At 43.9% G+C, this 26,567-nt stretch overlaps 1 protein-coding gene across 1 annotated transcript in view; it reads right to left on the bottom strand.

Moving 5' to 3' along the window:
* The window catches only part of CLIC4 (chloride intracellular channel 4), an 89,100-nt gene extending 75,989 nt beyond the window's left edge, over nucleotides 1-13,111 (bottom strand). Inside the window, exon 1 of the mRNA XM_049878295.1 lies at nucleotides 12,885-13,111. Within this exon, the coding sequence (XP_049734252.1) occupies nucleotides 12,885-12,956 (72 nt within the window). The 5' untranslated portion in view covers nucleotides 12,957-13,111. The remainder of the gene's footprint in view (nucleotides 1-12,884) is intronic.
* Nucleotides 13,112-26,567: the final 13,456 nt, after the last annotated feature.

Here is a 26,567-nt window from a genome sequence, read left to right as displayed (position 1 = left end):
CTGTACTTGGTACTGAGCGCTGAGGGACAGCCAAGATTCAAAAATGGCAACAGAATTCAAAGTTCCAAGAAAATTCACAAACTGATACCCTGAATTAAATTTGTTAAATCATACTTAGGTGCTTTGTAATCATGCCATAAACGTTATTTTCCTTCAGAAATTCCCTGTCCATTCCTTATCAAAGCCTCTAAAATGGACAAACCCATCCTAACTTACTCCCTACTTGATCAAAATCTTAATTCATGCCTTAATCATACTTCCCATCCTAACACATTTCCCTTATATGAACTCACTAATTTCCTATTCACGAGGCTCCAGAACACTAAGGCTCCACAGCTCTAAAAAACAGGAAGTGGGAAAGTCTTGCTCACCATCCTTTTATCGGCTTCTAGACACCTCTGTAAGCATCCTTCTAAAACAACTGTGACTTTTAGTGACAGTCAGGTCCTCCTGATTGCCTCTTTCCTGTCATTGCTCAGGCTACGTTAGGTTTCTCATGTGTCCAAACCACTTGGCTAGGAAGCCTCCTGTCTCTTCCCCATTCTGGGCCCCTTTCTCTCAGAATTTTACATTTAACCAAAATCACCACCTTGGGTTTTTAGGAACAGCTCAGGCAAAAAGTAACAAAGAAAAGAGTTTTCAATAACTTCACATTTTATGTTCATTTCTATCTCCTAAATTTTCCCATCTGGAAATCCTGAATAAATGGCAAACCTATTAGATTCAAGGCAATACTGTCTTGATGTTAAAATACTTTTTGTTCAATTACTGGAACAAAGTTCTTGGCATAATTTCCTATAGAAATTTTATTTCATTTGCTCTGTGTATATAAAACAAAAAGTTCAGGTTGAAGTCTACCATTGAAACAAAGTATAAAGAACTTCCATTTTAGACTGGCAAAATAGCTGAGAGTCTGCTCATCTGTATCATCCATTTTCCCCTTCCTAACTGCTACCGACAGGAGCCTTTGGTGGTGCAGTGGTTAAAGTGCTCAGCTGCCAACTAAAAGGTCAGCAGTTTAAACCCACCAGCCACTCCACAGGAGAAAGATGTGGCAGTATGCTTCTGTAAACATCTACATCCTTGGAAACCCTATGGGACAGTTCTACTCTGTCCTATAGGGTCACTATGAGTCGGAATCAACTCGACAGCAGTTATTGAACAGACAGCAATCTGAAAAATAGGCAAATGCAGGAGCCATGAAAAAGGCTAGAAAAATTGTAATGTATGAGCAAAGACCTAAACCATCCTCAAGTTTTAAATAACTTGTCTCCCTGACATTATATAAATTGTCTCCCTGGCACCATGGATTTGAATCATTCTTGATTTCCTTCTTTCAATCTTACCAATCTATCAAATGTTTCCTGCATAAGGAGTTTGTAACTGATGGCCAAAAGCTAACATTCCCATTCTTGGATACTCCCAATCCACCTATTCACTCACTTTTTCAAGCTCAGGGTCGATCCTACTTCCATCTTTCCCCACATCTCCTAGCCCAACTTAATGTGAACCACATTTGACTCCTTAAGCATATGCCATCTTTTTGTTATTCTCTCCAACATAATGTATAGACCTAAAGACAGGAAATATAACTTTTTATATCTTCCACAGTACCTAGCTCAGTATTAGGCACTTAGCTCATGCCTAATACTGTAAGTCACAGATAACCAGAACCAGAAATGACCTTAGTGATCACCTAGCCCAACCCCTTTGTCATGGATTGAACTGTGTCCCCGAAAAATATGTGCATCAATTTGGCTAGGCCGTGATTCCCAGAATTGTGTGACTGTCCACCATTTTGTCATCTGATGTGATTTTCCTATGTGTTGTAAATCCTATCACAATGATGTTAATGAGGTGGATTATGGACAGTTATGTTGATGAGATCTACAAGATCGGATTGTGCCTTAAGACAATCTCTTTTGAGATATAAGAGAGAGAAGGGAGCAGAGTAATTTGGGGACCTCATACCAAGAAGCAAGGGCCAGGAGAATAGCGGGTCCTTTGGACCATGGGTCCCTGCACTGAGAAGCTCCTAGTCCAGAGGAAGACTGATGACAAGGACCTTCCTCCAGAGCCAAAAAAGAGAGAAAGCCTTCCCCGGGAGCTGATGCCTTGAATATGGACTTCTAGCCTATTAAGACTGTGAAAGAATAAGCTTCTGTTTGTTAAAGCCATCCACTTGTGGTATTTCTGTTATAGCAGCACTAGATGATAAGACACCCTCCTTTTATATTTTAGTTGTATGAATTATTGTAAACTCTCAAAATTCTACCATTTACTTCTTTTACAATAGTGGTTCTTAACCAAGGGTTAGGAACCTCTAGGAAGAAGGTTTACATGGAGTTTTATATGTAATTTAAAAGATTTACAGAATCCTCTGAATTCTATTGATGAAGCCTGCAATTAATATTAACAACAATTCAGAACAACCAAGCACCGTTCTTAGCGCTTCACAAAAAACCAAAAACCAAACCCAGTGCCGCTGAGTCGATTCCGACTCATAGCGACCCTATAGGACTGAGTAGAACTGCCCCATAGAGTTTCCAAGGAGCGCCTCGCGGATTCAAACTGCCAACCCCTGCGGTTAACAGGCGTAGCACTTAACCACTACGCCACCAGGGTTTCCCGGTGGTACACGGCTAGTCAATATTTCTCAGCCTTTTTTGCAGTTAAATGAGGCCATGTGATTAAGTTCTCTGCAGTTAAATGTGAAACGAAATGACAGGTGGAACCTCTGGGCTGGAAACCGTGAGAGAGATGTAGCTCCTTTACACTCTCCACTTCCCACTAGCTGCAGTCAGGACTTGCCAGCCACTCTGACAACTCAGAGGAAGACAATAGCCGAGGGGGTGGCAGAAAAAAAACTTGGTCCTTAAATTACTCTGAGAGGAAAGCCCCCCAACATCTACGACACCCTCCCTGGACTGCTAGGTAACAAAGAAACTTCCATCTCATTTGAGCCATTGCTTTGGGGGGATACTTTTATCAAAAGCTTGTTGGTGGCATTGTTAGCTGCCACTGAGTCAGCCCCTGACTCACAGAAACCACATACTCAGTGGAATAAAGCACTGCCTGATTCTGTACCATCCCCACAACATTCCCAACATAGGTTGGGTACTGGACCATTGTGATCCATAGGATTCTCATTGGCTGATTTCAGAAGTAGATCACCAAGCCTTTCTTCCTAGTCCTTCTTGGTCTGCAAGCTCCACTAAAACCTGTTCAGCATCATAGCAACATGCAAGCCTTCACTGACACGGCTGCAGATGAGGTGCACTGGTGGGAAATCGAACCCGGGTCTTCAGCATGGAAGGCAAGAATTTTATCACTGAACCACCATTGTCCCCTTAGACAACCCTAATTAATACATATAAGTTATCATTTAATAATTTAAATTATTAAATTTAAATTTATTAAATTATTTAAATTAAATTATCAGCAATGATAAAAAATAGCTGTTACTATTCACAGCAGTACAACGACAAGTTTAAATTCTAGCCCCTAAAGCTCTGCAAAGAGACCACTTCCAAAACTGACATCGGAAACAGCCATCATCTCACACAACACTACGTGGCAGGCCTGAGAGAGGCAACAGCATCAACAGGAGCTGGGCTTATACAAACAAATGAAAAAAATCCAGTATCCTCCCAACTTCTCTCATTTTGTGGCCCAACAGATGTTTACTTTTACCCATTACAGAAGTCTTGGTTCTCCAAATTAGGAACACAGCCAAGAAGAACAGTCGGTAGAAAATATGGTAGATACAGGAAAAAAACTAAAAGTAATAATGGAGGAAAAAAGAGATGGGTAGATAAAATCACATGGAGTTTTGGTGCCTAGGTAAAGTTGGACAAAGGACCAAGGTTTGAAATTCAGATAGTCAGGATCTATTTAAGTGGTTTCTGATTCAAAGCCCAGAAGACACATATATTGACAGCAAAATGCTGTGAAATAGGAGGGAGAAACCTCATTTTAAACACTTGGTACCCTCTATGTACCAGGCACTGTGAAAACAAAGGTCCTACCCTCAAAGAACTTATTGTCTATTTAACACATGAGATCTACATATAAACATTTACATACAAGTGACAATAACACATATTTGCTTACTGAGTACTGGACAACATTCTAAACTTATTGCATACTAAAACCAAAAATCCAACCCACTGCCGTCGAGTCGGTTATAACTCATAGTGACCGCACAGGACAGAGCAGAACTGCCCCATAGGGTTTCCAAGGAGCAGCTGGTAGATTCCAACTACAGACCTTTTGGTTAGCAGCCAAATGTTTAACCACTGCGCCAAGAGGGCCCCATACTACATATATTTAATCCCATGAGGCTGAGTTGATTAGTATCCCAATTGTGCAGATGAGACACAGACATGAAGTAACTTGCCTTGGGGTTAGAAATCCAGAGAGAGAGATCAGATTATAAGGGTGATTCCCAAATGAGGCTGGTATCAGAACATACACACCTGTCTGGACCTACTCTGTCCTACAGGGTCGCTGTGAGTTGGAACTGATTCAACGATAATGGCTTCGGTTTTTGTTTTTTGGTATTGGGATCCTTAGGGTGTGCAGGAGGGCATCTCCACAGTGGAGGAAGACTGCCATTAGAAGCCTCTTTTACTAATGAGAGGGTGTCTTATCCTCTAGGTGTTGCGGTAAACAAACAAAAATGGGAAACAACGCCAAAACAATACTCAAAAGGAAGGAAATGTGGCTGTAAGTTTAGTCACGTTAGTTGGGAAGCATAATTCTCTTAAATTTAAAGCTCAGTCCTAGATAGATACCCTCCATATCCTCTTAGACCCCCTATATGCCCCCCTCCCATTTCTAATTATCCTATTTCTGCTATGTGCAATAACTGTAAATAATAGTTTTCTGCTACAGACTCAGACACCTCTGGGCAAAATAATTAGCACGGTTTAACACACTACTCTGGACAACTGGAGCCTCTGCCCCCTCACTGCTTTCAAAATAATTACATTTACAAGGTTGTTACTGTCTTTAGGTGCCGTCAAGTTGTTTCTGACTCACAGCGACCATATGCACAAAAGAATGAAAAACTGTCTCGTCCTGCGCCATCCTCACAATTGCTATGTTTGAGCCCATTTTTGCAGCCACCATGTCAATCCATCTCGTTGAGGGTCTTCTTTTTTTTCACTGACCTTTGACTTTACCAAGCATGATGTCCTTCTCCAAGGACTGGTCCCTCCTGATAACATATCCCAAGTACATGAGACGAAGTCTCACCATCCTCAACTTCCAAGGAGCACTCTGGCTGTTATTTCTTCCAAGACAGATTTGTTTGTTCTTCTAGCAGTCCATGATATATTCAGTATTCTTCACCAACACCATCATTCAAAGGCATTGATTCTTCTTCAGTCCTCCTTATTCATTGGTCAGCTTTTGTATGCATATGAGGCAACTGAAAATATCACGGCTTGGGTCAGGTGCACCTTAGTCCTCAAAGTGACATCTTTGCTTTTTAACACTTTAAAGAGGTCTCTGGCAGCAGATTTGCCCAATGCAGTATGTCGTTTGATTGTCTGATCGCTGCTTCTATGGGTGCTGATTGTGGATCCAAGTAAAACGAAATCCCTGAAAACTTCAACCTTTTCTCCATTTATCACGATGTTGTTTACTGGTCCAGTTGTGAGGATTTTTGCTTCTTTTATGTTGAGGTGTAATCCATACTGACGGCTGTAGTCTTTGAACTTCATTAGTAAGAGTTTAAGACCTCTTCGCTTTCAGCGAGCAAGGTTGTGTCATCTGCATATCGCAGGTTGGTAATGAGTCTTCCTCCAATCCTGACGCCACATTCTTCTTCATATAGTCCAGCTTCTCAGATTATTTGCTCAGCATACAGATTGTGTAAGTATGGTAAAGGCATAACAACCCTGATGCATACCTCTGGCCCCTCACTGCTTTCAAAATGATTTATAAGGTCATTTTCCCCCATGTGCATATCCCACACACAGGTACTGACAAGAAATCAAGAATAGCTTTACCACAATTGACCTGGTCCCTTTCTTCGTCTTTGAAATAACTATCCTGGTCTGTAACAGTGCAAAATTTTGCCTACGCTGAATCCCAGGGCAGCAGAAACCTGTCATTTCACAAATGAGGAAAATAAATCTCAGAGAGGGGAAACAACTTGCCAGTAAGTACAGAACTGTGACTTGCACCCTGGTTCTCTGCCATCAAACCTAGTGAGAAAGGCTCACAACTAATAGTAAACAGGACACTTTTAGGCAGTTCACAAACATTTTTTACTTTTAAAAGCTATGCATATAAAAAACATAATTAGCACATTTAATCCATAGTTTTATAGATATTATGTCTACAACTAAGCTGTTTTTTAAAAAAAAACAGGTTGTATTAGTAAATAATAGCACAGATTTAACACAAATATAGAAACCTGGGAAGGGGTAAAAGCAAGTAACTGAAGTTTGGAAAACAGTGTACCACACCCACTTCCTTCTCACTGAAGGGTTACATTAATACTGGGGGATTCTGAGGAACTCTGGTGGCACAGTGGTTAAGCACTCAGCTGCTAACCAAAAGGTTAGCACCCACCAGACACTCTGCAGGAAAAGATGTGGCAGTCTGCTTCTGTAACAATTACAGCCTTAGAAGCCCTGTGGGGCAGTCCTACTCTGTCCTACAGGGTCACTATGAGTTGGAATTAACAGCAACAGGTTTAGATTTTTTGTTTCTGTTTTTGTTTGGGGGGGGGGGCACTCAGCACTGATCTCTTCCCTTCTATGCATCATTTCTTTTTCTTGTCTTATTACATTAGTGAGGACCTCCAGTACAATGCTGAATAGAAGCCATAACAGATAGATCCTTATCTGATTCTAAATTTAATGCTACTTCTAAAGTTTCACTATTAAGTATCATTTTTGGTGGATACACTTTTTGAGTTCATGGAAAGTCCTTTCTACTCCTAGCTGTCATGGATTAAATTATGTTCCCCCAAAAGCATTTTGTATCAGTTTGGCTGGGCCATGATTCCCAGTATTGTGGGGTTGTCCTCCATTTTGTGATTGTAATTTTATGTTAAAGAGGATTAGGGTGGGATTGTAACACCCTTACTAAGGTCACATCCCTGATCCAATGTAAAGGTAGTTTCCCTGGGGTGTGGCCTGCACCACCTTTTATCTCTCAAGAGATAAAAAGAAAGGAAAGCAAGCTGAGAGTGGGGGACCTCCTACCCAGGAAAGCAGTGCCCGGAACAGAGCATGGCCTTTGGACCTGAGGTTTCTGTACTGAGATGCTCCCGGACCAGGGGAGGACTGGTAGCAAGGACCTTCCTCCAGAGCCAACAGACACAGAAGGCCTTCCCCTGGAGCCGGTGCCCTGAATTCAGACTTCTACTTTGCTGAATTGTGAGAGAATAAACTTCTCTTTGATAAAGCCATCCACTTGTGGTATTTCTGTTGTAGCAGCACTAGAAGACTAACACATTAGTTCAGTAAAAAAATTTTTAACACTGATCTCTAACCTACATCTCTCCCTTCTCCATGCTGCTTCTCACTCTCCTCTTTTTCTTTCTTCCTTTCTCTTATTTGAGGTTCCTTCCTACACCTTCTGAACCACTAAAGTACCGTGTCAGGAGAGTAAAGATGCAAATAACCAAAATAAAAAATTAAAGAGGGGACATTACAATTGACCTGATAGAAGGAGAATTATGACAGACTATTAGGAACACCATATGACAACAAACTAGATAACCTAGATGAAATGGACAAATTCTTAGAAGCACACAATCTAATAAAACTGACTCAAGGGGAAATAGTCTCACAGACCCATAACAAGTGAAGAAATCAAAAACCTCCCAACAAAAAAAAAGTCCTGGACCAGATGGCTTCACTGGGGATTTTTACCAAACATTTAGAGAAGAATTGACACGGATACTGTTTAAACTCTTCCAAATATAGGGAAGGAATACTCCCTAATTATTCTATGAAGCAAACATAACCCTGACATCAAAACCAAACAAAGACACGACAAGAAAAGAAAACTACAGCCCACTATCTCTCATGAATATAGATGCAAAAATCCTCAACAAAATACTAGCAAACAGAATCTAACAGAACATTAAAAGAGCCATACACCATGACCAAGTGGGATTTATTCCAGGAATGGTGGGACAGTTCAACATTAGAAAATCAAACAACATAATACACCACATCGATAGAACAAAGGAAAGGAACCATATGATCATCACTATCGATGTAAAAAAAAGCATTTGATAAAATTCAAAACACTCTCTTACTGAACACCCTAAAACAGGATTGGAGTAGAAGGGAAACTCCTCAATATGATTCAGGGCATACATGTAAAGCCAACATTATACTTAATGGAGAAAGACTGAAAGCTTTCCCCTTGAAACTGGAATAAGACAAGGGTGCCCACTCTTGCCACTTCTACTCAATATTGTATTAGGAGTCCTAGCCAGAGCAAATCAAGACAAGAAAAAAAAAAAAAGGTACCCAGATTGGAAAAGTAGCAAAATTATCTCAATTCATAGACGATATCCTACATAGAGAAAATCCCAAAGAGTCCACAAGAAAACTTCTAGACCTAATAGAGGAATTTAGCAAAATTGTAGGGTACAAGGTCAACAAACAAAAAAAAACTGGGGTTTCGATACACCAGCAATGATAAATCTGAAAGGGAAATTAGGGAAATAATTCCATTTACAATAGCATCTAAGAGAATAAAATACCTAGGAATAAATCTAAGCAGAAACATGAAGTAGTTAAACAATAAAAACTATAAAACATTGCTGAAAGAGATTAAAACCAAGAAAATCAAACCCATTGCCGTCGAGCTGATTCTGACTCATAGCAACCCTACAGGACAGAGTAGAACTGCCCCACAGAGTTTCCAAGGAGCACCCGGTGGATTCCAACTGCCGACGTTTTGGTTAGCAGCCCTAACACTTAACCACTACACCACCAGGGTTTCCGCAAGAGATTAAAGAAGACATAAATAAATGGAAAGATGTTCCATGTTCATGGATTGGAAGACTTAATATTGTTAAGATGTCAACACTACCCAAAGCAATCTATAGACTGAATGCAATGCCTATCAAAATTCCAATGGTCTTCTTTACAGAAATAGAAAAACCAATCCTCAACTTTATATGGAACCGAAAGACGAACCAAACAATGCTGAAAGAAAAGAACAAAGTAGGAGGACTCACACTTCCTGATTTTAAAACATACTATACAGCTACAGTAATCAAAACAGTCAGGTACTGGTATAACAAGAGACACACAGACCAATGGAAACAGAAATGACAGTCCAAAAATAAACTCACACATCTATGGTCAACTGACTTTTGCCGAGGGTGCCAAGACCATTTGAACGGAAAAGAAGAGTCTCTTCGATAAATGGTGCTGGGAAAACTGGATTGTCACATGCAGAAAACTGAAACAGGATCCATGCCTCATACCATACGCAAAAACAAATTCAAAATAGATTAAGAACCTAAATGTGTAAACTAAAACCATAAAATTCTTAGAACAAGCAGAGGCAACTCTGTCAGGCCCACCTTTTAACAATGGATTATCCAATATAATAACAAAAGCACAAAGAACAAAAGACAAATAATTGGGACCTCACAAAAACTAAAAATTTTGTTCATCCAAAGGCTTTACCAAAAAAGTGAAAAGACAAGATACCAAATGGGAGAATATCTTTGGAAACCATGTATCCGACAAGAATCTAATAACCAAAATGTATGTAAAACTTTGACAACTTAACAAAAAGACAAATAACCCAATCATAAAATGGACAGAGGACCTGAATAGACATTTCACCAAAGAGGACATTCAAATGGCCACCAAACACATGAGAAGATGCTCAGCATCATTAGTCATCAGAGATGCAAATCAAAACCACATGGAGATACCATTTCATTCCCACTATGATAGTTAAGATTAAAAAAACAGAAAATAATAAATGTTGGCAAGGATGTGGCAAAATTCGAACTCTTACCCGTTGCTGGTGGGAATGCAAATGGTACAGCATTGTGGAAAATAGTGTGGTGGTTCCTCAAAAAATTAAAAATAGAACTACCATATAACCCAGCAATTCCACTCCTAGGTATATATCCATGACTTGAAAGTAGAGATTCAAAGAGACTTGTATACCAATTTCACTGCAGTACTATTCACAACAGCCAAAAGGTGGAAACAATCTAAACGCCCACCAACAGATAAATGGATAAAGAAAATGTGGTACATACATACAATGGAATACTACTCAGCGAAAGGGAGAAATAAAGTCTTGGTACATGCTACAATATGGATGGAACCTGAAGACACTGTGACGAGCGAAATAAGCCAATCACGAAAGGGCAAATATTGTATGACTTCACGTATACAAGGAGACAAAAAAAGGCAAATTATATGTATAGAGACCAATGTTTATTAGTGATTACCAAGGGTGAGAGGAAGGGGAAAAAGGGGGGTTAACAGCGATAGAAAAATCGCACTGATTAATGGTAGGGTCGCACAGCCAATTATTGTAACTGCAGCCAATAAGCTGTACACATGTAAAAAGTTGAACTGGCAAAAGTTTTGTGATATATTTACATCAACAACAACAAAAAAGTTGCTGCTGAGGCTGCTTCTGTACAACCAAACACCTCACGGGATTTGATTCCTTGGTTTGGAGGTTTAGGGTCATGGTTTCATGGGACATCCCAGTTAATTGCTTAATTAGTGCTCCTGATCTACCTCCTAGTTCACTGTGTAGTGCCTGGGGTCTTAAAAGCTTGCAAGGGGCCATGCAGGGCTCAACAAGAGTTCTCTATGCATCTGCAGCAACAGAAGAAGGTGAGTCAGGAATAGGAGGATATGGAGTGTGTGGCTAATTGCCTCCATGAACTACCTCCTTTGCCATGAGACCAGAACTGGGTGGTGTTGGCTACCATTACCGAACATTTTGATCAAAGATTCCATCGAAGAATCTTGATCAAAAGGAGAAAATACAGAACAGAATTTCAAATTCTCATGGACTCCAGACTTTCTGGAGCCATTAAAAAGATCTGCCTTGAGAATTATGCTCTTTGAAGAACTATCTCTATGGGATCAAAGTGACAACAGTTAACTTGAAAGATTATATAGGAACCTTAAGGGGCAGTAAGTTTATGTTAATGAGGAACAACTCAGAAAAGGAGGGTGAGAATGGTTACATACCTCAAAGGATGTAATCGGTGTCACTAAATTGCACATGTCGAAACTGCTGAATTGGTGTATGCTTTGCTGTGTATGGAAACCCTGATGGCGTAGTGGTTAAGTGTTACCGCTGCTAACCTAAACGGTCGGCAGTTCGAATCCGCCAGGCGCGCCTCAGAAACTCTATGGGGCAGTTCTACTCTGTCCTATAGGGTCGCTATGAGTCGGAATCAACTCGACGGCACTGGGCTTGGTTTGGTTTTGGTTTTGGTTGCTGTGTATATTCTCAGCAACAAACTAAATAAAACTTAGAAGAAAAACAAATAAAAACGTGGATGTAAAAAGAAAATACTGTTATCTGCCACCCAAAGTAAGAGACCTTTGGAATATTCTCTAAGGATTCTATACCTGTCTATTTCCGTTCCAGGACCAAATAGCTTCCAAAGCTATTACTTAAAAGAAAATCCTAAAATAAGCACAGTTTTGATCACTTGCACATCATTTCTTCTCTCCATCTCTCAAATACACGCTTCATTGTCACCCTTTCTTGAAAATAAAAACTCAAGGAAAAAAAGAACGAAATAATTCTAGATTCCTGCAAACTTCCCAGTATGTTGCCCAGCTCTGAATGAGACTGTTTAAGGAGGTTACTGAGAACTCTAAGGATTTCCAAGAAGTTTTGAGGAAGGCAGCTGGATCCAGATGTTCTTAAGTTCTACTCTCTCTCCTCTCCTAAACCGAAAAAATATTACAGAAGAAAAAGAAAAGGGGTAGTATTTGTAAGCAAAAAGGGTAGTTCCAGGATGTAAAAAGTCAGGAGACAAGAGGGGAAATCAACCCTTTCAGAGCCCAAGCAAGTTATGAATTCTTTCTCCGAATCAGTTTTTCTTTCAAAACAAAAGAGCACACACAACCTTTCCCGAGGCAACAACACCGGGGGGAGCAGCCAAAATGTTGCATCATACAAAGCACTCCGCGTTTGAAAACAAGAAAACCAGATGGTGGTAAAATACCTAAGGAAGGAAAATCCAAGTTGGGAATCTCGGTCTTTTCCGGCAGCCCAGGTGTGTGTCTTTTTTTTTTTTTTTTTTTTAAGATTGCTTCGAAAATTAAAGTTATGGTTTCATACCTATAGAGAGCGGAATTTTCTTTCAAAAAGCGCCTTGAGAAGTTCAGTTTATCATCTCACGACTGTCTCAAGGCTCCGGCTCCCGGGCTGAGCCTAGATGTAGGGGGGCCAATGGGTGGGGTGCGGTGGGGTGGGGTCGGGGACCACCGAGCGCCCGGGTGGGCTGGGTGACAGGACGCTCCGCCGCCCTCACCCTGGGGAGTCGCGGGAGGGGAGCGGCGCCTTCCAGCCGGCAGCTCTGCCCGACCCACCAGGGCGCGGGACGACCGCCCGACGCCCGCGGAGCCCGCCGCCCCGTTTCTGCTGGTTTTCTGTGTCCCGGTCCCCACCCCGCTCCCTCGACAGGCCCTCGGAGGCGGGAAGGCGCGGGTGGCCCGGAGACAATGGGCCGGGGGCGCGGGGGCCAGCGCTCCCCTCAGACCCGGGCGCGGGGCGCCGCGCGGGGGCGCTTCCAGCACGCTGGGGCGGGGGGCGTCCCACGCCCGGGACACCGCCCCCGCGGCCCAGCAGGCACCGAGGGCTCGTCCCGGCTGGGCAGCGGGGCGAGCGCTCACCTTGACGAAGAGCTCGATGATAGGCTCTTTGTCCTCCTCCTTCAGCCCGTTCAGCGGCATAGACAACGCCATGGCCGGTCGGCTGGGCTCTGCGGTCGACGGCGGCTGCTACTCCGAGGCTGCTCTGGCTGCCGGCTCCCGCCGCTCTGCGTCTCCCTCGAGAGTCCGGGCGTCAAGCTCGCGGCCACCAAAGCGAGTCAGTACCGCCCCACGTCCCGCGCGCGACTCTGAGGCGGCCGCAGCCCGAACCACTTCAAATCGCGGGGCGGGGCGCGGCGGGGCGGGGCGCGGCGGGGCGGGCTCCCGCGCAGGGGGCGGGGCCAAGGCCCTGCGTCTTCGGACTCTCCAAAGGAAATAGAGCGGCTGGAGCTCGGGGGCGTGGCCTCGGGCGGGGAAGGCGGAGGGACCAGCCTGGCGCCGGCGGAGAAACCACTCGGACGCCTCCAGGACTTGCTATGGGGGCGTGGTCTAGGGCCGGGGCGAGGCCTTGGGGGGCGGTTGAGAATCAGCCTCCGGGGAGCGGCGGATGGATCGCCTTGCCACCCCTTTCGAGGGGGCGGGAGAGAAATTCTCCCCGGAGACCCGAGCCTGACACCGCCTCCCGCTGCAGCAGAGGCGAGTCCTCCGCAGCTGCGCCTGGTGTGGTGCCAGGTGACCTCACGCCTTTGACCCGCCTGGGGAGGCGATAAGGCGCCTCTCGCCGTCTCCCCCGGCTCAGGCCCCAGGACTCGTCTCCCCTTCCCGCAGCGGCCACCTCCCCAGCTCCCTCTGTTACACGGGGCTGCCTTTTACTGGACAGCCTTTCGGAAAGTTATTTTCATCCCCTCAGAGACACCCCTTTCTTCCTCTTGTGACTTCTTAGTTTCCCTTTGACTAAATGTTTCTATCTGGGGAGCCAGAATACTAACACTTACAGGCCCTGTTGTGTTCCAGGCTCTGAGCTAGGCCCTGCGTACTAAATAATCCCTCTTTAGAGTCTAGTCCTGAACTCCAGCCCCTGTGCTTAAAGGCTACTGAGGACTTCCAAGCGGCCTATGCTGTTCCCCTGCCTGGAACCATCTCTTTCTATTCACCTGGCAATCTCGGGTTTGCATTAGGATCACCTGGATTCTACACCCAGAGCTGCTTCATCAGATTCTCGGGAAAAGGGAGGAATTCACATTTCAACAAGCTCTGGGGCAATTCTGAAGCAGGTGATCCTCAAACCAGTGGAACTGCTTTGAGTTTGAAAGAAACTCTTGAGGGCAGAGACTGTGATGTGTTCACCCAGGCACGTGGTAGGCACTCCCATCAAATTTTCTGCTGTTGACGGCTTGACCAATACAAGGTCATAGGAGCTTCATAGACAGAGCTAGTCTCCCTGAGTGACCAAGTTACTGGGCTGAGGGCTGAGGACCGTGGTCTCAGGGGACAACTACTTCAATTGGTATAACATAGTTTGTAAAGAAAATGTTGTACACCCTACTTTGGTGAGTATCATCTAGGGTCTTAAAAGTTTGTGAGTGGCCACCTAAGATACTCCACCAGTCCCACCACACCTGGATCAAGGAAGAAGGAAGAAAACCAAAGACACAAGGGAAAGATTAGTCCAAAGGACTAATGGACCATAACTACCACAGCCTTCAGCAGACTGAGTCCAGCACAACTAAATGGTGCATGGCTACCACCATCGACTGTTCTAACAGGGATCACAATAGAGGGTCCCAGACAGAGATAGAGAAAAATACAGAAAAAAATTCAAACTCACAAAAAAAGACCAGACTTACTGGTCTGACAGAGACTGGAGAAACCCCAAGAGTATGGCCCCGCGGATACCCTTTAACTCAGAACTGAAGTCATTTCTGAGGCTCACCCTTCAGCCAAAGATTAGACAGGCCCATAAAACAATAATACATGTAGCTCAACCACGTAAATGAGACTAAATGCGCACACCAGCCCAGGGGCAAGGACAAGAAGGCAGAAGGGGACACCGAAAAGCTGGATGAATGGAAATAGGGACCCAAGATCGAGAAGGAGAAAGTGTTGACATGTTGCGGGGTTGCAACAAACATCACAAAACAATATGTGTATTAGTTGTTTAATAAGAAACTAATTTGCTCTGTAAACCTTCCTGTAAAGCACATTTTTTATTTATGTATTTTTTCCTGCTGTTGAATGTCTGGGGCAAATGTCACGTCCTCTGGAAACAGTTATTTATCTCCTCTTATGACTTTCTGTAATATTTGACTGGTAGCTTCTGCTCCCCACTCCCCAGGTTAGGTTGAATGGTGAGTTCTGGAATGGCTAGACTTTGGAGATTTGTCTCCATACCCTTAGTGTACAGCACATCTCAGAATGTTTGAACAAATGGAAAATACAGTGAAACTTAGAATTTCTTCCTCTCCCAGCAAGTTGCTCCAGTTGAATTTAATTGCAACAACTGTTAAAGAGACAGTGTATCCCAGAGATTAGGAGCACTCTGGAGTCAGACTGTTTAAATCCTGACACCTGAAGGTCCTTAAAACTTCTAAACCTGTGTTTGATTATCTACAAGGGGGTGGGGCTAATTACTGGTACTTGCCCAACCTTGTATCAGCTCAATGATGGCTGTTATAACTGCATTGGGTCTTGTACTGTCCCCTTTTGCCCCTGCAGGCCATACTCAAGGCACTCAGTGACTCGCTTGTTTGTTGAAAAGGAAGTCCACCAGTCTGCCCCTTAGATGGGGATATGAACCAAAAACAAACTGAACTGACTGGCTGGATTCTGAACTGGATCCAGTGTTAATTTTTTACCAGATCGTGAACTGAACCAAAGTCCCTTCCAGGCTCCCCCTCCGCCCCAAATGAAAAGGAACAAAAATGGTGAACCTGTTCAACGCAGATCCAAGCAAAAGAAGATCAAATGGAACCTCAAAGAAAGTCCCAGCTCGGCTCTTAGGCAAGGAACACCTTGTGTGTGTTCCTGTTGGGGGAGGGGCGGAGATGTTCCTGTTTTCTGAGGTGTGCCTGAGGGATTCATCAAACTCAGTTTGAGTCAGCAAAGAGTCCCTGTGGTGAGTGTTGTAGGCCCAGCTCTGCATCCCAGCACCGTGTACGGAGATGACTTGACCAAGGAAGCAGGAGAAGACCAGGGTTCTTCAGGCCTCATTGACCAGGTACAGATATTATGTTGGAGAAAGTGAGTGGCATTCCCCTCCACAGAGCCCCGAGGCAGTGAGGATCTCTCAGGGACTCTATCTGCTCCCCAGAAAGCCCCCAGGCAGAGGCTCCAGAGCCCAGTCACAATCACTCATACCTCGGGTTTCCCAATTATTTCCACCCCTGTGTGGCTTACTTAGATTGACAGAGCTGGCCTGGGGAGATAGAGAGGAAGAGATATTTATAGAGGAGAGGTTTCATAAACACATGGCATTCAAGGCTCCTCTTCCAACTTTAACAATGTATGCGTGTTTTATATTCCAAACTCATGTTTGTTTTTATAACACACACACAAATCTTGAAGATGGGTGGAGATGCTCTCTCTCACACACCCCTGCTGCTTTATCTCTTACTGCTCTTAGCTTTGTTCCCTCCTCATCAGCCATGTTGGCCTCCTTGCTGCTTTCCTGAGCCTACCAAGGACACTGCCTCAGGGCCTTTGCATCTGGAACTTTCCTCCCCCAGAATTCCTGTAACTCTCACTCCCTCACCTCCTTCAAGTCTTTGCTCACATGTGACCTTTTCATGGACATCTCCCCAAATACCACCCAACTCAATATTGCAGGCTGCACCTGCCATTTTATTTTTCTCCATAACACTTACCACCACCTGATATATATTTTACTTGTTTATTTGTTTATTACCAGTCTCCTCCTACTGGGGAGTCCCAGTGATGGTTCAGATGGTCAAGCGCTATGAGTTGGAATCGACTCCACAGCAATGAGATGTCTAATTCATATATCATCAGGAAAGACCAGTCACGAGAAAAGGTCAGGGAAAACAAGGGAAACCCTCAGGAAGATAAATTGGCACAGTAGCTGAAACAATGGACTCAGACAATCATGACGATGACTCAGGACCTAGTAACATTTCCTTCTCTTATACGTAAGGCCTCCATGATTTGGGGCTGACCCCATGGCAACTAACAAGAACAACATGACTAATACACTACCTGGCACATAAAAGAAATTCAGTCAAACCAGGTTGAGTGAAAGAATAAATAAAATAAATGTCCCAGCATTGCATTTAATCACCCATCTCCTAAGCTACATTATCATTTGTTTCCCTCACTATACCTATCACATAACGGTGCTCAATTAGTCCCTATGATGCCAGTCAACCCAGCTATGGAAAATCCCAACTCAGCTTTGAACTTCAAATGTAACCCCAAGGATACGTATCCTGAAAGGTCTTACAAAATCTGCTAATTGTGACTTAACCACAACTTTGGCTGAAGTTTATCCTGTCTTAAATACTGTGTCCACAGAAGCACCAACCTTTCCAGCCTCCCTGTAGATCTAGGCTCCTGGCTGGAGGGGTGGGGGAGGTGGGGAGTGGGGAGAGTAGTCACTTAATAAAGGAGCTGGAGACACATTTTGAATTCAACTTTTCCAGGCTCTAGGAACAGAGTTCCAGTTTGTGGATGCTCCAAGTTCTTGACTCCAATGCTCCCTGGCCACAGCTCCAGGAGATGGATCTTCATTTTGGGGAAGACTACCCAGGTACTACTGTAACAAGAATACAGTAGAGAAAATTGAGACTCAGAGACGTTAAGCAGTTTGCCTAGGTTCACACAGTGGGTAAATGGTAGAGCTTATAATCAAACCCAGATCTCTTTGTCCTCATTGCCCATGCCCTGGCCAGCCATCTGCTCATAATGCCAGCCTCAGGGAGTCCTTGGAGTGTTAAAAAAAAGATGATGCATAAAGCTTTTGGCACAATGTAGACACTCAGAAAACGTCACCCTCTGCTTCTGCAAACAACCTCCACCAACTCCATCTCTCCTTTGCCTCCTGGTACTGAGCTTAAAAGGTTTTGCATGACAGTCCTCCATTCGAATATCAACACTGCCACTAACTAGCTTAGGCAAATCATTTCACCTCACTGAGCCTCAGTTTCTTCTTCTGTCAAGTGGGGGAATAATGTCTAGACCAGAGGCTCGTGTTGAAGCAGGGAGGGGGGAGAAAGTTTACACAAGTTTACCTGTTGCCATTGAGTCAATTCTAACTCATAGTGACCCTATAGGACAGAGTAGAACTGTCCCATAGAGTTTCCAAGGAGCAGCTGGTGGATTTGAACTGCTGACCTTTGGGTTAGCATCTGAGCTCTTAACCACTTTGCCACCAGAGCTCCAAGGGGTCATTATTAGCATCAAAAAGAATTTATTAACAAAGCCTTACGGGAACAGGCTCTACTGGGTTAGCTGTCTTCACCTTTAGCTCCAAAGAAAAATAACTGAAAAACTACTACTAACAATAATAAAATTCACAAGATACAAAGTTAATTTTTTTTAAAAGATCAGTGCCTTCCTATATACAGAGCCCCACCAGTTAGGAATTGTAATGGAAGAAAAGATCCCATTTCTTAAAAGCAACCAAAAATACAAAAAAATATCTAGGAAATCACCTTAATAATATGTGCAAACCCCATTTGGGGAAAAAAAAAAAGATTTTAATGCATTTAAGGAACATATATATTAGAAAATGTTTTCTAATTATACCTATTCTATTATTCCCTCATAGGATTGTTACGGGGATTAAGAAAGTTAATAAATGTAAAACACTTAACACTTAACACAGTGCCTGGCAAATAGTAAGTGCTCAGTAAAAGTTAGTTATTATTTATGATCCCCTATGCCTATTTTTTTTATGCTTAACTCACACGCACGCACACACAAAAAGACTTTGAAAAATGCCTGAATAAATGGAGAAGCATAATCTATTTTTAGCTACCCAAAACCCAAACCTGTTGCCATCCAGTCGACTCCAACTCATAGAGACCCTGTTGGACAGAGTAGAACTGCCCCATAGGGTTTCCAAGGAGCAGCTGGTAGATTTGAACTGTCAACCTTTTGGTTAGCAGCCATAGCTCTTAACCACTACACCAGCAGGGTTTCCATTTTTAGCTAGGGAGACTCAAAATTATCATGATTTTAGGTCTTCCTATTTTTTATATTAATCTAATGGAGTCCCTTGTGGTGCAAAAGGTTAAGTGCTCAACTACTAGCTGAAAGATTGGTGGTTCAAACCACCCAGAGGCTCCTGGGAAGACGGGCCTGACGATCTGTTTCCGAAAGGTCGCAGCCTTGAAAACCCTACGGCACAGTTCTACTCTGCACACATAGGGTTGCCAGGAGTCGGAACTGACTCGATGGCAACTAACAACCAAACGTTAATCTAAAATTTAATATGATATCTGTATATCACGTTTGTGTACCTGTATATCATATTCAAAGAAACCCCAGAGGTGCAAATGGTTAAACGCTCAGCTGCTAACTGAAATTTTGATGGTTCAAACCCACCAGTGGCTCTAAGGGAAAAAAGACCCAGCAATCTGCTCCTGCAAAGATTTCCACCAATAAAAACCTGTGGAGCAGTTCTACTCTGTCCTATAGGGTCTCTATGAGTTGGAATCGACTGGACGGCACCTAATAATAACATATATTTGCATAACTGTATGCAGCGGTTAACAGCTTGGCTGCTAATCAAAAGGTCAGCAGTTTGGATCCACCAGCCACTCCTTGGAAACCCTATGGGTCAGTCCTACTCTGTTCTATAGGGTCCCTATGAGTCAAAATTGACTTGACCACAATGCGTTTTTATATTGCAGGTGCATTCCTCTCTGGAAGGATAACCAAGAACTTGGTAACAGTGTTTATCCCCAGGGCAGGGAACTGGGTTGCTAGGGATAGAGGTGTAAATATGTTTATTATACACGGTTTCATTTCATTTCAGACCTTTTAAATTTTGTCCTATGTATATGTATTTTTGCTGTTGTTCTGTGCCATTGAGTGGTGGAGTGCATTCAGACTCCTAATGACCCCATGTGACAGAGTAAAACTGCCCTTTAGTGTTTTCTAGGCTGAAGTCTTTACAGGAGCAGATGGCCAAGTCTTTTTCCCATGGAGTTGCTGAGTAGGTTCGAACCACTAACCTTCTAGATAATAGCCGAGCATTTAAACTTTGCTCCACCTGGGCTCCTTTGTGTATGTATTACCTATCCAAAATTTGGTTTAAAAAAAAAAAGTTGAAGAAGCCTTTTCAGTGCAATTAAGCCTAAACCCATGGACAGACTTCCTTCCCTGTCACATAGTTGAGTGGGAGCAGAACTAACCTAGAACTCACATCTCCTCACTTTGCATCTGACTCCTTTCCATTGCACCTAGCCATCCAGCTGCCTCCCTGCAAGGAGCTGGTTGGGGATGACGATGGTGTCCTAGCCTCTGTGTCTGGCACTGTCAGACACACACAAACACACACACCCTGAATTCAAACCACTTGGGTGCAATGCAGATCTATTCCCCTGAGGGCAGAAACCCTACCCTCAACCCCTTTTTGCCCTGCTTGCCTGAAGACTGTCTCATCCTGGGGATGTTACAGGTTTCATTTTGTTACTTGGAAGCCGCTCCAGCCAGGAAGAGAACCCGAGTTGACTTGGAGCCAGGGCCTTAATTGGATTGGATCCCCTTAGAGACCATTAGACTCTTGCTGCAGCTTGGCAGAGAGGAAATCCTTCCTCCCCCACCCACAGAGGCTCCAGCCAAGATCCGCCAGGGCCTACCATCCAAATAAGGTATTGTATTAAGTTTCCAATTATTATTATTCTCCCTTCCATGTGAACAGCTTTTTACTGTTTCCAGACACTAGCAAATACTATTGCTCATTTGATCTCTTTATTCACTCACACCACAAATTTTGATTGAGTTCCTGTTTTGTCCTAGGCACTGTTCCAGGTCTAGGACAGAAAGTGTTATAAAACTTACATTCTATTTGTGAATACAGACAATTAGCCAATACCCAGGCAAATATGTAGATGTTGGGAGAAAATAAGAGCTATGAAGAAAAACAAAGCAGAGTAAGGAGACAGAGAGAGAGATTGGGGAGGAGGGGAGACAGATGGCCTCTTTGATGACATTTGAGTAAAGACCGAAAGGAAATAAGGAAGATCTCCTGGCAAACAATGCTCTAGGAAGTGAAAACAGCAAGTGCCAAGGCCCTGAGGCAGGAATTACTTGGTATGTTGGAGGAGCAGTAAGGAGAGGCAGATAAGAAAGTTCATGCCCAGACAATTTTGGTGACTGGCTTCTCCTGATCTTATGCCACCAATTTAGTGGCTCTTGTCCTCTACTCTGCCTAGTGAACACTGAAGAGTAAAAGACATGTCTTAGGCTGGGTTCTATAGAGATGCAAAACCAGTAAAGGGTATACATATCAAGGAAATGGCTTACGTGGTTGTTGTTGTTATTGTTGTTGTTAGGTGCCGTAGAGTTGGTTCCAACTCATAGCGACCCTATGCACAACAGAACAAAACACTGCCCGGTCCTGAGCCATCCTTACAATCGTTGTTATGCTTGAGCTCATTGTTGCAGCCACTGTGTCAATCCACCTTGTTAAGGGTCTTCCTCTTTTCCGCTGACCCTGTATGTTGCCAAGCATGATGTCTTTCTCCAGTGACTGATCCCTCCTGACAACATGTCCAAACATGTAAGACGCAGTCTTGCCATCCTTGCCTCTAAGGAGCATTCTGGCTGCACTTCTTCCAAGACAGATTTGTTCGTTCTTCTGGCAGTCCACGGTATATTCAATATTCTTCACCAACACCACAATTCAAAGGCGTCAACTCTTTTTCGGTCTTCCTTATTCATTGTCCAGCTTTCACATGCATATGATGTGATTGAAAATACCATGGCTTGAGTCAGGCGCACCTTAGTCTTCAGGGTGACATCTTTGCTCTTCAATACTTTGAAGAGGTCCTTTGCAGCAGGTTTGGCCAATGCAATGCATCTTTTGATTTCTTGACTGCTGCTTCCATGGCTTTTGATTATGGATCTAAGTAAAATGAAACCCTTGACAACTTCAATCTTTTCTCTGTTTATCACTTGGTTATAGAGGCTGGAATATCCCAAGTCCGCGGGTCAGGATAGAGGCTTCTCCTGATTCACATAGGCACAAAGGCTGGTGAATCCAGTGTCAGCAGGTCAGAGAGCAAGGCCCTGGCTCACAGTCTTCGAAGACAGATGAATCCAAAGATTAGCAAGTAAGATGGCAGGTAAGCTTCTAGCTCCAGTCCCAAGAACCGGAGGTCAGATGAGCAGGGGCCAGCTGCAGGATCTAGTGTGAGCAAAAAGCCCAGGAGCTTTGCCAGAAAGTCCACTTGTATTCAGTGCATGCCACACCCCCAAGGAAACTCCCTTTCAACTGATTGGCTACTCACAGCAGATCCCATCATGGAGGTGATCACATTATATCAAATCTCATCATGCAAGTGATCGCATCATCATTCGACTGCCAGACTACAACATAACTGCTAAACCACTGAGAATCATAGCCCAGCCAAGCTGACACACAAGCTTAACACTCACAAGAGGATATAGAAAAACTTCTTTAGCTCGATCACAGGAATTACCCTAAAATGAATAAATAACCCCATCTCTAAAAGAAAAAGATGATATATCTAAGTATGCCCATAAATGCAAAAGAATAAGAAAAAAATTAAAATTACCAATCATTAGAAGGGAGAACTAATGTTGGTTGACTGCACACTGTGATTATAACATTCTACACTGATCTTGCACATATGAAGCAATTATCACTCAGGGAGTATGTAACTTGCTCAAGATCACACAACCAGGGGCTTAAACTCAGGTCCAGGTACATGCCTGTCTTCCCCTTTAGACTGTAAGCTCTTTGAGGGCAAGGTCTATGTCTATCTTCTTCACCCTTGTATGGCCAGTACATAGTACAGGGCCTGGTGTAAAGCTGGTGTTGAAAAAAGTATGACTAAATGATTGAAGATTTATCTCCAAAGCCTGTTCTGATTCTAATACACCACTTTGCTTCACTAGCAAAATCTGGTCTATCCAGTCATTGAAATATTCTGCAGCTATCAAAAATGATTCCTTGCACTCTGCATCCCACTTTGGAGAGTGGTGTCTGGGGTCTTAAACGCTAGCAAGCGGCCATCTAAGATGCATCAATTGGTCTCAACCCACCTGGATCAAAGGAGAATGAAGAACACCAAGGTCACAAGGTAATTATGAGCCCAAGAGACAGAAAGGGCTACATGAACTAGAGACTACATCATCCTGCGACCAGAAGAACTAGATGGTGCCTGGCTACAACCGCTGACTGCCCTGACAGGGAACACAACAGAGAACCCCTGAGGGAGCAGGAGAACAGTGGGATGCAGACCCCAAGTTCTCATAAAAAGACCGGACTTAATGGTCTGACTGAGACTAGAAGGACCCCGGTGGTCATGGTCCCCAAACCTTCTGCTGGCCCAGGACAGGAACCATTCCCGGAGCCAACTCGTCAGACATGGATTGGACTGGACAATGGGTTGGAGAGAGATGCTGATGAGGAGTGAGCTACCTGTATCAGGTGGACACTTGAGGCTGTGTTGGCATCTCCTGTCTGGAGGGGAGATGGGAGGGTAGAGGGGGTTAGAAACTGGCAAAACGGTCACGAAAGGAGAGACTGGAAGGAGGGAGTAGGCTGACTCATTAGGGGGAGAGTAAATGGGAGTATATAGTAAGGTGTATATAAGTTTATTTAAATGGGAGTATATAGTAAGGTGTATATAAGTTTATATGTGAGAGACTGACTTGATTTGTAAAGTTTCACTTAAAGAACAATAAAAATCATTTTTAAAAAATGATTCCTTGCTTAAATAAAACCTAATTCATCTAAATAATGGAATAATACAAGCCATTAAAAATGATGTTGGAGGTTGCTGAGAAGGCAGCTGCTGACGGGGTGGACACTGGTGGAGTTGGCCACCAGAATGGTTACATTCTGTGCCTAGTGGCCTCAGCTCAGTGACACCCATTGCTCCCTTGACTACTGTCCCCACCCCAAACCCAGTCCCAATTTCCTAGCCAAGCCTAACATAGTAGCCTGGAGGCTCAGAAATAATATTAGTGATCATCGTTGTTATTATTATTAGAGCCTAGTTTTTAGTGGCACAAATGGATAAGTGCTCGACTGCTGACTGAAAGGTTGGTAGTTCGAACCTACCAAGAGGCTCCTCAGGAGAAAGACCTGGAGATCTTCCCCCCCTAAGGATTACGGTCAAGAAAACTCTATGGGCAGTTCTACTGTCACATGGGGTCGCTGTGATTTGGAATCAACTTGATGGCACCCAACAACAACAACAACAATACTGTTATTATAGGGGTATTGAGGATTTACTAAGTCCCCTGGTTGAGTGCATTGTGTATAAAATCCGTTGCTGTGGAGTCAATTCTGACTCATAGCAACCCTATAGGGCGGAGTAGAACTGCCCCCTAGGGTTTCCAAGGAGTGGCTGGTGGATTTGAACTGCCGACCTTTGTGACCTTTTGGTTAACAGAGGAGCTCTTAACCACTACGCTGCCACCACCACCACCACTGACAACAATACTGTTATTATAGTGGTATTGAGCATTTACTGTGTCCCTGGTTGAGTTGATTGTGTATATGAACCATTTAATACCTATAACACGTCTGAGACTTAGACACTAATATTGCCCCCATTTTACAGAGCAGGAAATTGAGGCTCAGAGGGTTTAAACCACTTCCCCAGGTCAAACAGCTCGTAAGTAAACAGCGGAGCTGGGATTTGAACTCAAATCAATTCCGACTCTAGAGCTACACTGCCCTGCTCCCCTCCTCCCCCCCCCCATAGCACATTGTCACCCATTTCCCACTGCCTGAAGGTACAGGGACACCTTGCCCCGGGAGAAGTCCAGGAGTGACTCACTTCCCAGCTCCTTCCCTGTACCATCAGAGCAAAAAACTAACAATCCTTTCAGAGTCATAAAGTTTGGCTTGAATGAGGGCATTCCTTCTCCACCCCTGGAAGTCTCTGGTTCATTTGTTTGGTACTTTAAGCCCTGAACAATCGGCCCTTTAGATCACAGCTAGGTAGCTGAGGGGGTGTTCAACTATTTGAAATTCAAGCAGGCAACTGTATCTTTTTCCAAGCTGAGAAATGTCCTTCACGCTTCAAAAGAATAAACAAGCACTCCGGCTACAGTCGCTGCAACCTGCAACCGAGGGAAGCACCCGCAAGTGTGGGAAAGGAAGAGGGAGTCTGATGTTTTCCCAGCTGCAGCCCACGCACTTGCATCCCGCCTTACTCACTCACTGGGGACCTGGGGGATCCTCAGACGGCCTGGCTGGATTTATTTGTTCGTTCGCTTGCTTCCCGCAGGAGACAGTTGCTAATCTCTTCTCATAGAGCTGTGCGTCCTATTGCCATGTGTACATCCAGATGAGGACTCCCAGTGTTTGTGTGGAACACTGTGTAACACGGCGCTGTGCCCTGCTGCGACTGAAAGCACACGAGGGACAGTCCCTGACAGAAGGAAAACAGGCTTGCCTGAGCTGATCACAGACACAGCCAGGTCCTCAGTTTGGAGTCCAACTCTTACTTTCTTTTCCCATCTGGTTGCCTCTTAGTTTTTAGGTGAGGCTAAGGAAGGAGTCCTTTTTTCCCCCAGAACTGCCCAGACCCTTCGGGTGCCGGCTCCACCCCACTAGAGTCCCTGGTTCCCCTCCCACCCATGCAGGCTCCCAAGGAGGGGTATGTACAAGCCCCACAAATGTCCTCTTGCTAACATCAATTGCATCTCATAGGATAATTTTGATACATTATTATACTAAGTCCTTGGGTGGTGCAAGCAGTTAAAGCGCTTGGCCACTAACGGAAAGGTTGGGGGTTCGAGTCCACCCAGGGGCACCTCAGAAGAAAGGCCTGGGGATCTACCTCTGAAAAAAATCATCCATTGACAACCCTATGGAGCACAGTTCTACTCTGACACACATGGAATCACCATGAATCAGAGTTAACAAAACTGAAACTGGTTTTTGTTATGCTAAGAGAGGTCCATCCCAGCCCCCACAGTCGGTGAGGATGACAAGGATGAAGAAGGTGAAAGGGCACCCAGCACTTCTTGCTGCTAATCAGAAACAAACACTGCAAGAATCAGCAGGAACAGGGTATTTACCTGGTCTTAGAGTGTCATTGTAACTTATACAGTGGAAAAAGCAGACCACCCCTTAACCAGGTGGTAAACATTAACATTACTGTTGCAAAGCAGACAGACATGTGGTGTTTCTGGAAGTGATACCCTGAGAAGCACACAATATTACTTTTGTAATAATCCAGTCAGAAATGCATAACCTGAATCTAATCATGAGGAGTCATCGGACACACCCAAACTGAGTAACGTTCTGTAAAGTAACTGGTCTGTATTCTTCAAAGTTCAACACCATTCCTCTTTGAGTTGTTATTCCCAGCATAGTAGACTATTTGAGTGTCCAATTCAAAATGGCCAATACCAGTCCATTTCAGCTCTCTAATGCCTAGGATATCGATGTTTACACATTCCATTTCATTTTTGATGATTTCCACTTTTCCTAGATTCATACTTCGTACATCCCAGGTTCTGATTATTAATGGATGTTTGCAGCTGTTTCTTCTCATTTTGAGTCATGCCACATCAGCAAATGAAGGTCCCAAA

This window comes from Elephas maximus, chromosome 3, assembly GCF_024166365.1.
Source record: "Elephas maximus indicus isolate mEleMax1 chromosome 3, mEleMax1 primary haplotype, whole genome shotgun sequence".
NCBI classification, from domain to species: Eukaryota; Metazoa; Chordata; class Mammalia; order Proboscidea; family Elephantidae; genus Elephas; species Elephas maximus.
This window is presented reverse-complemented; position numbering and strand designations above follow the sequence as displayed.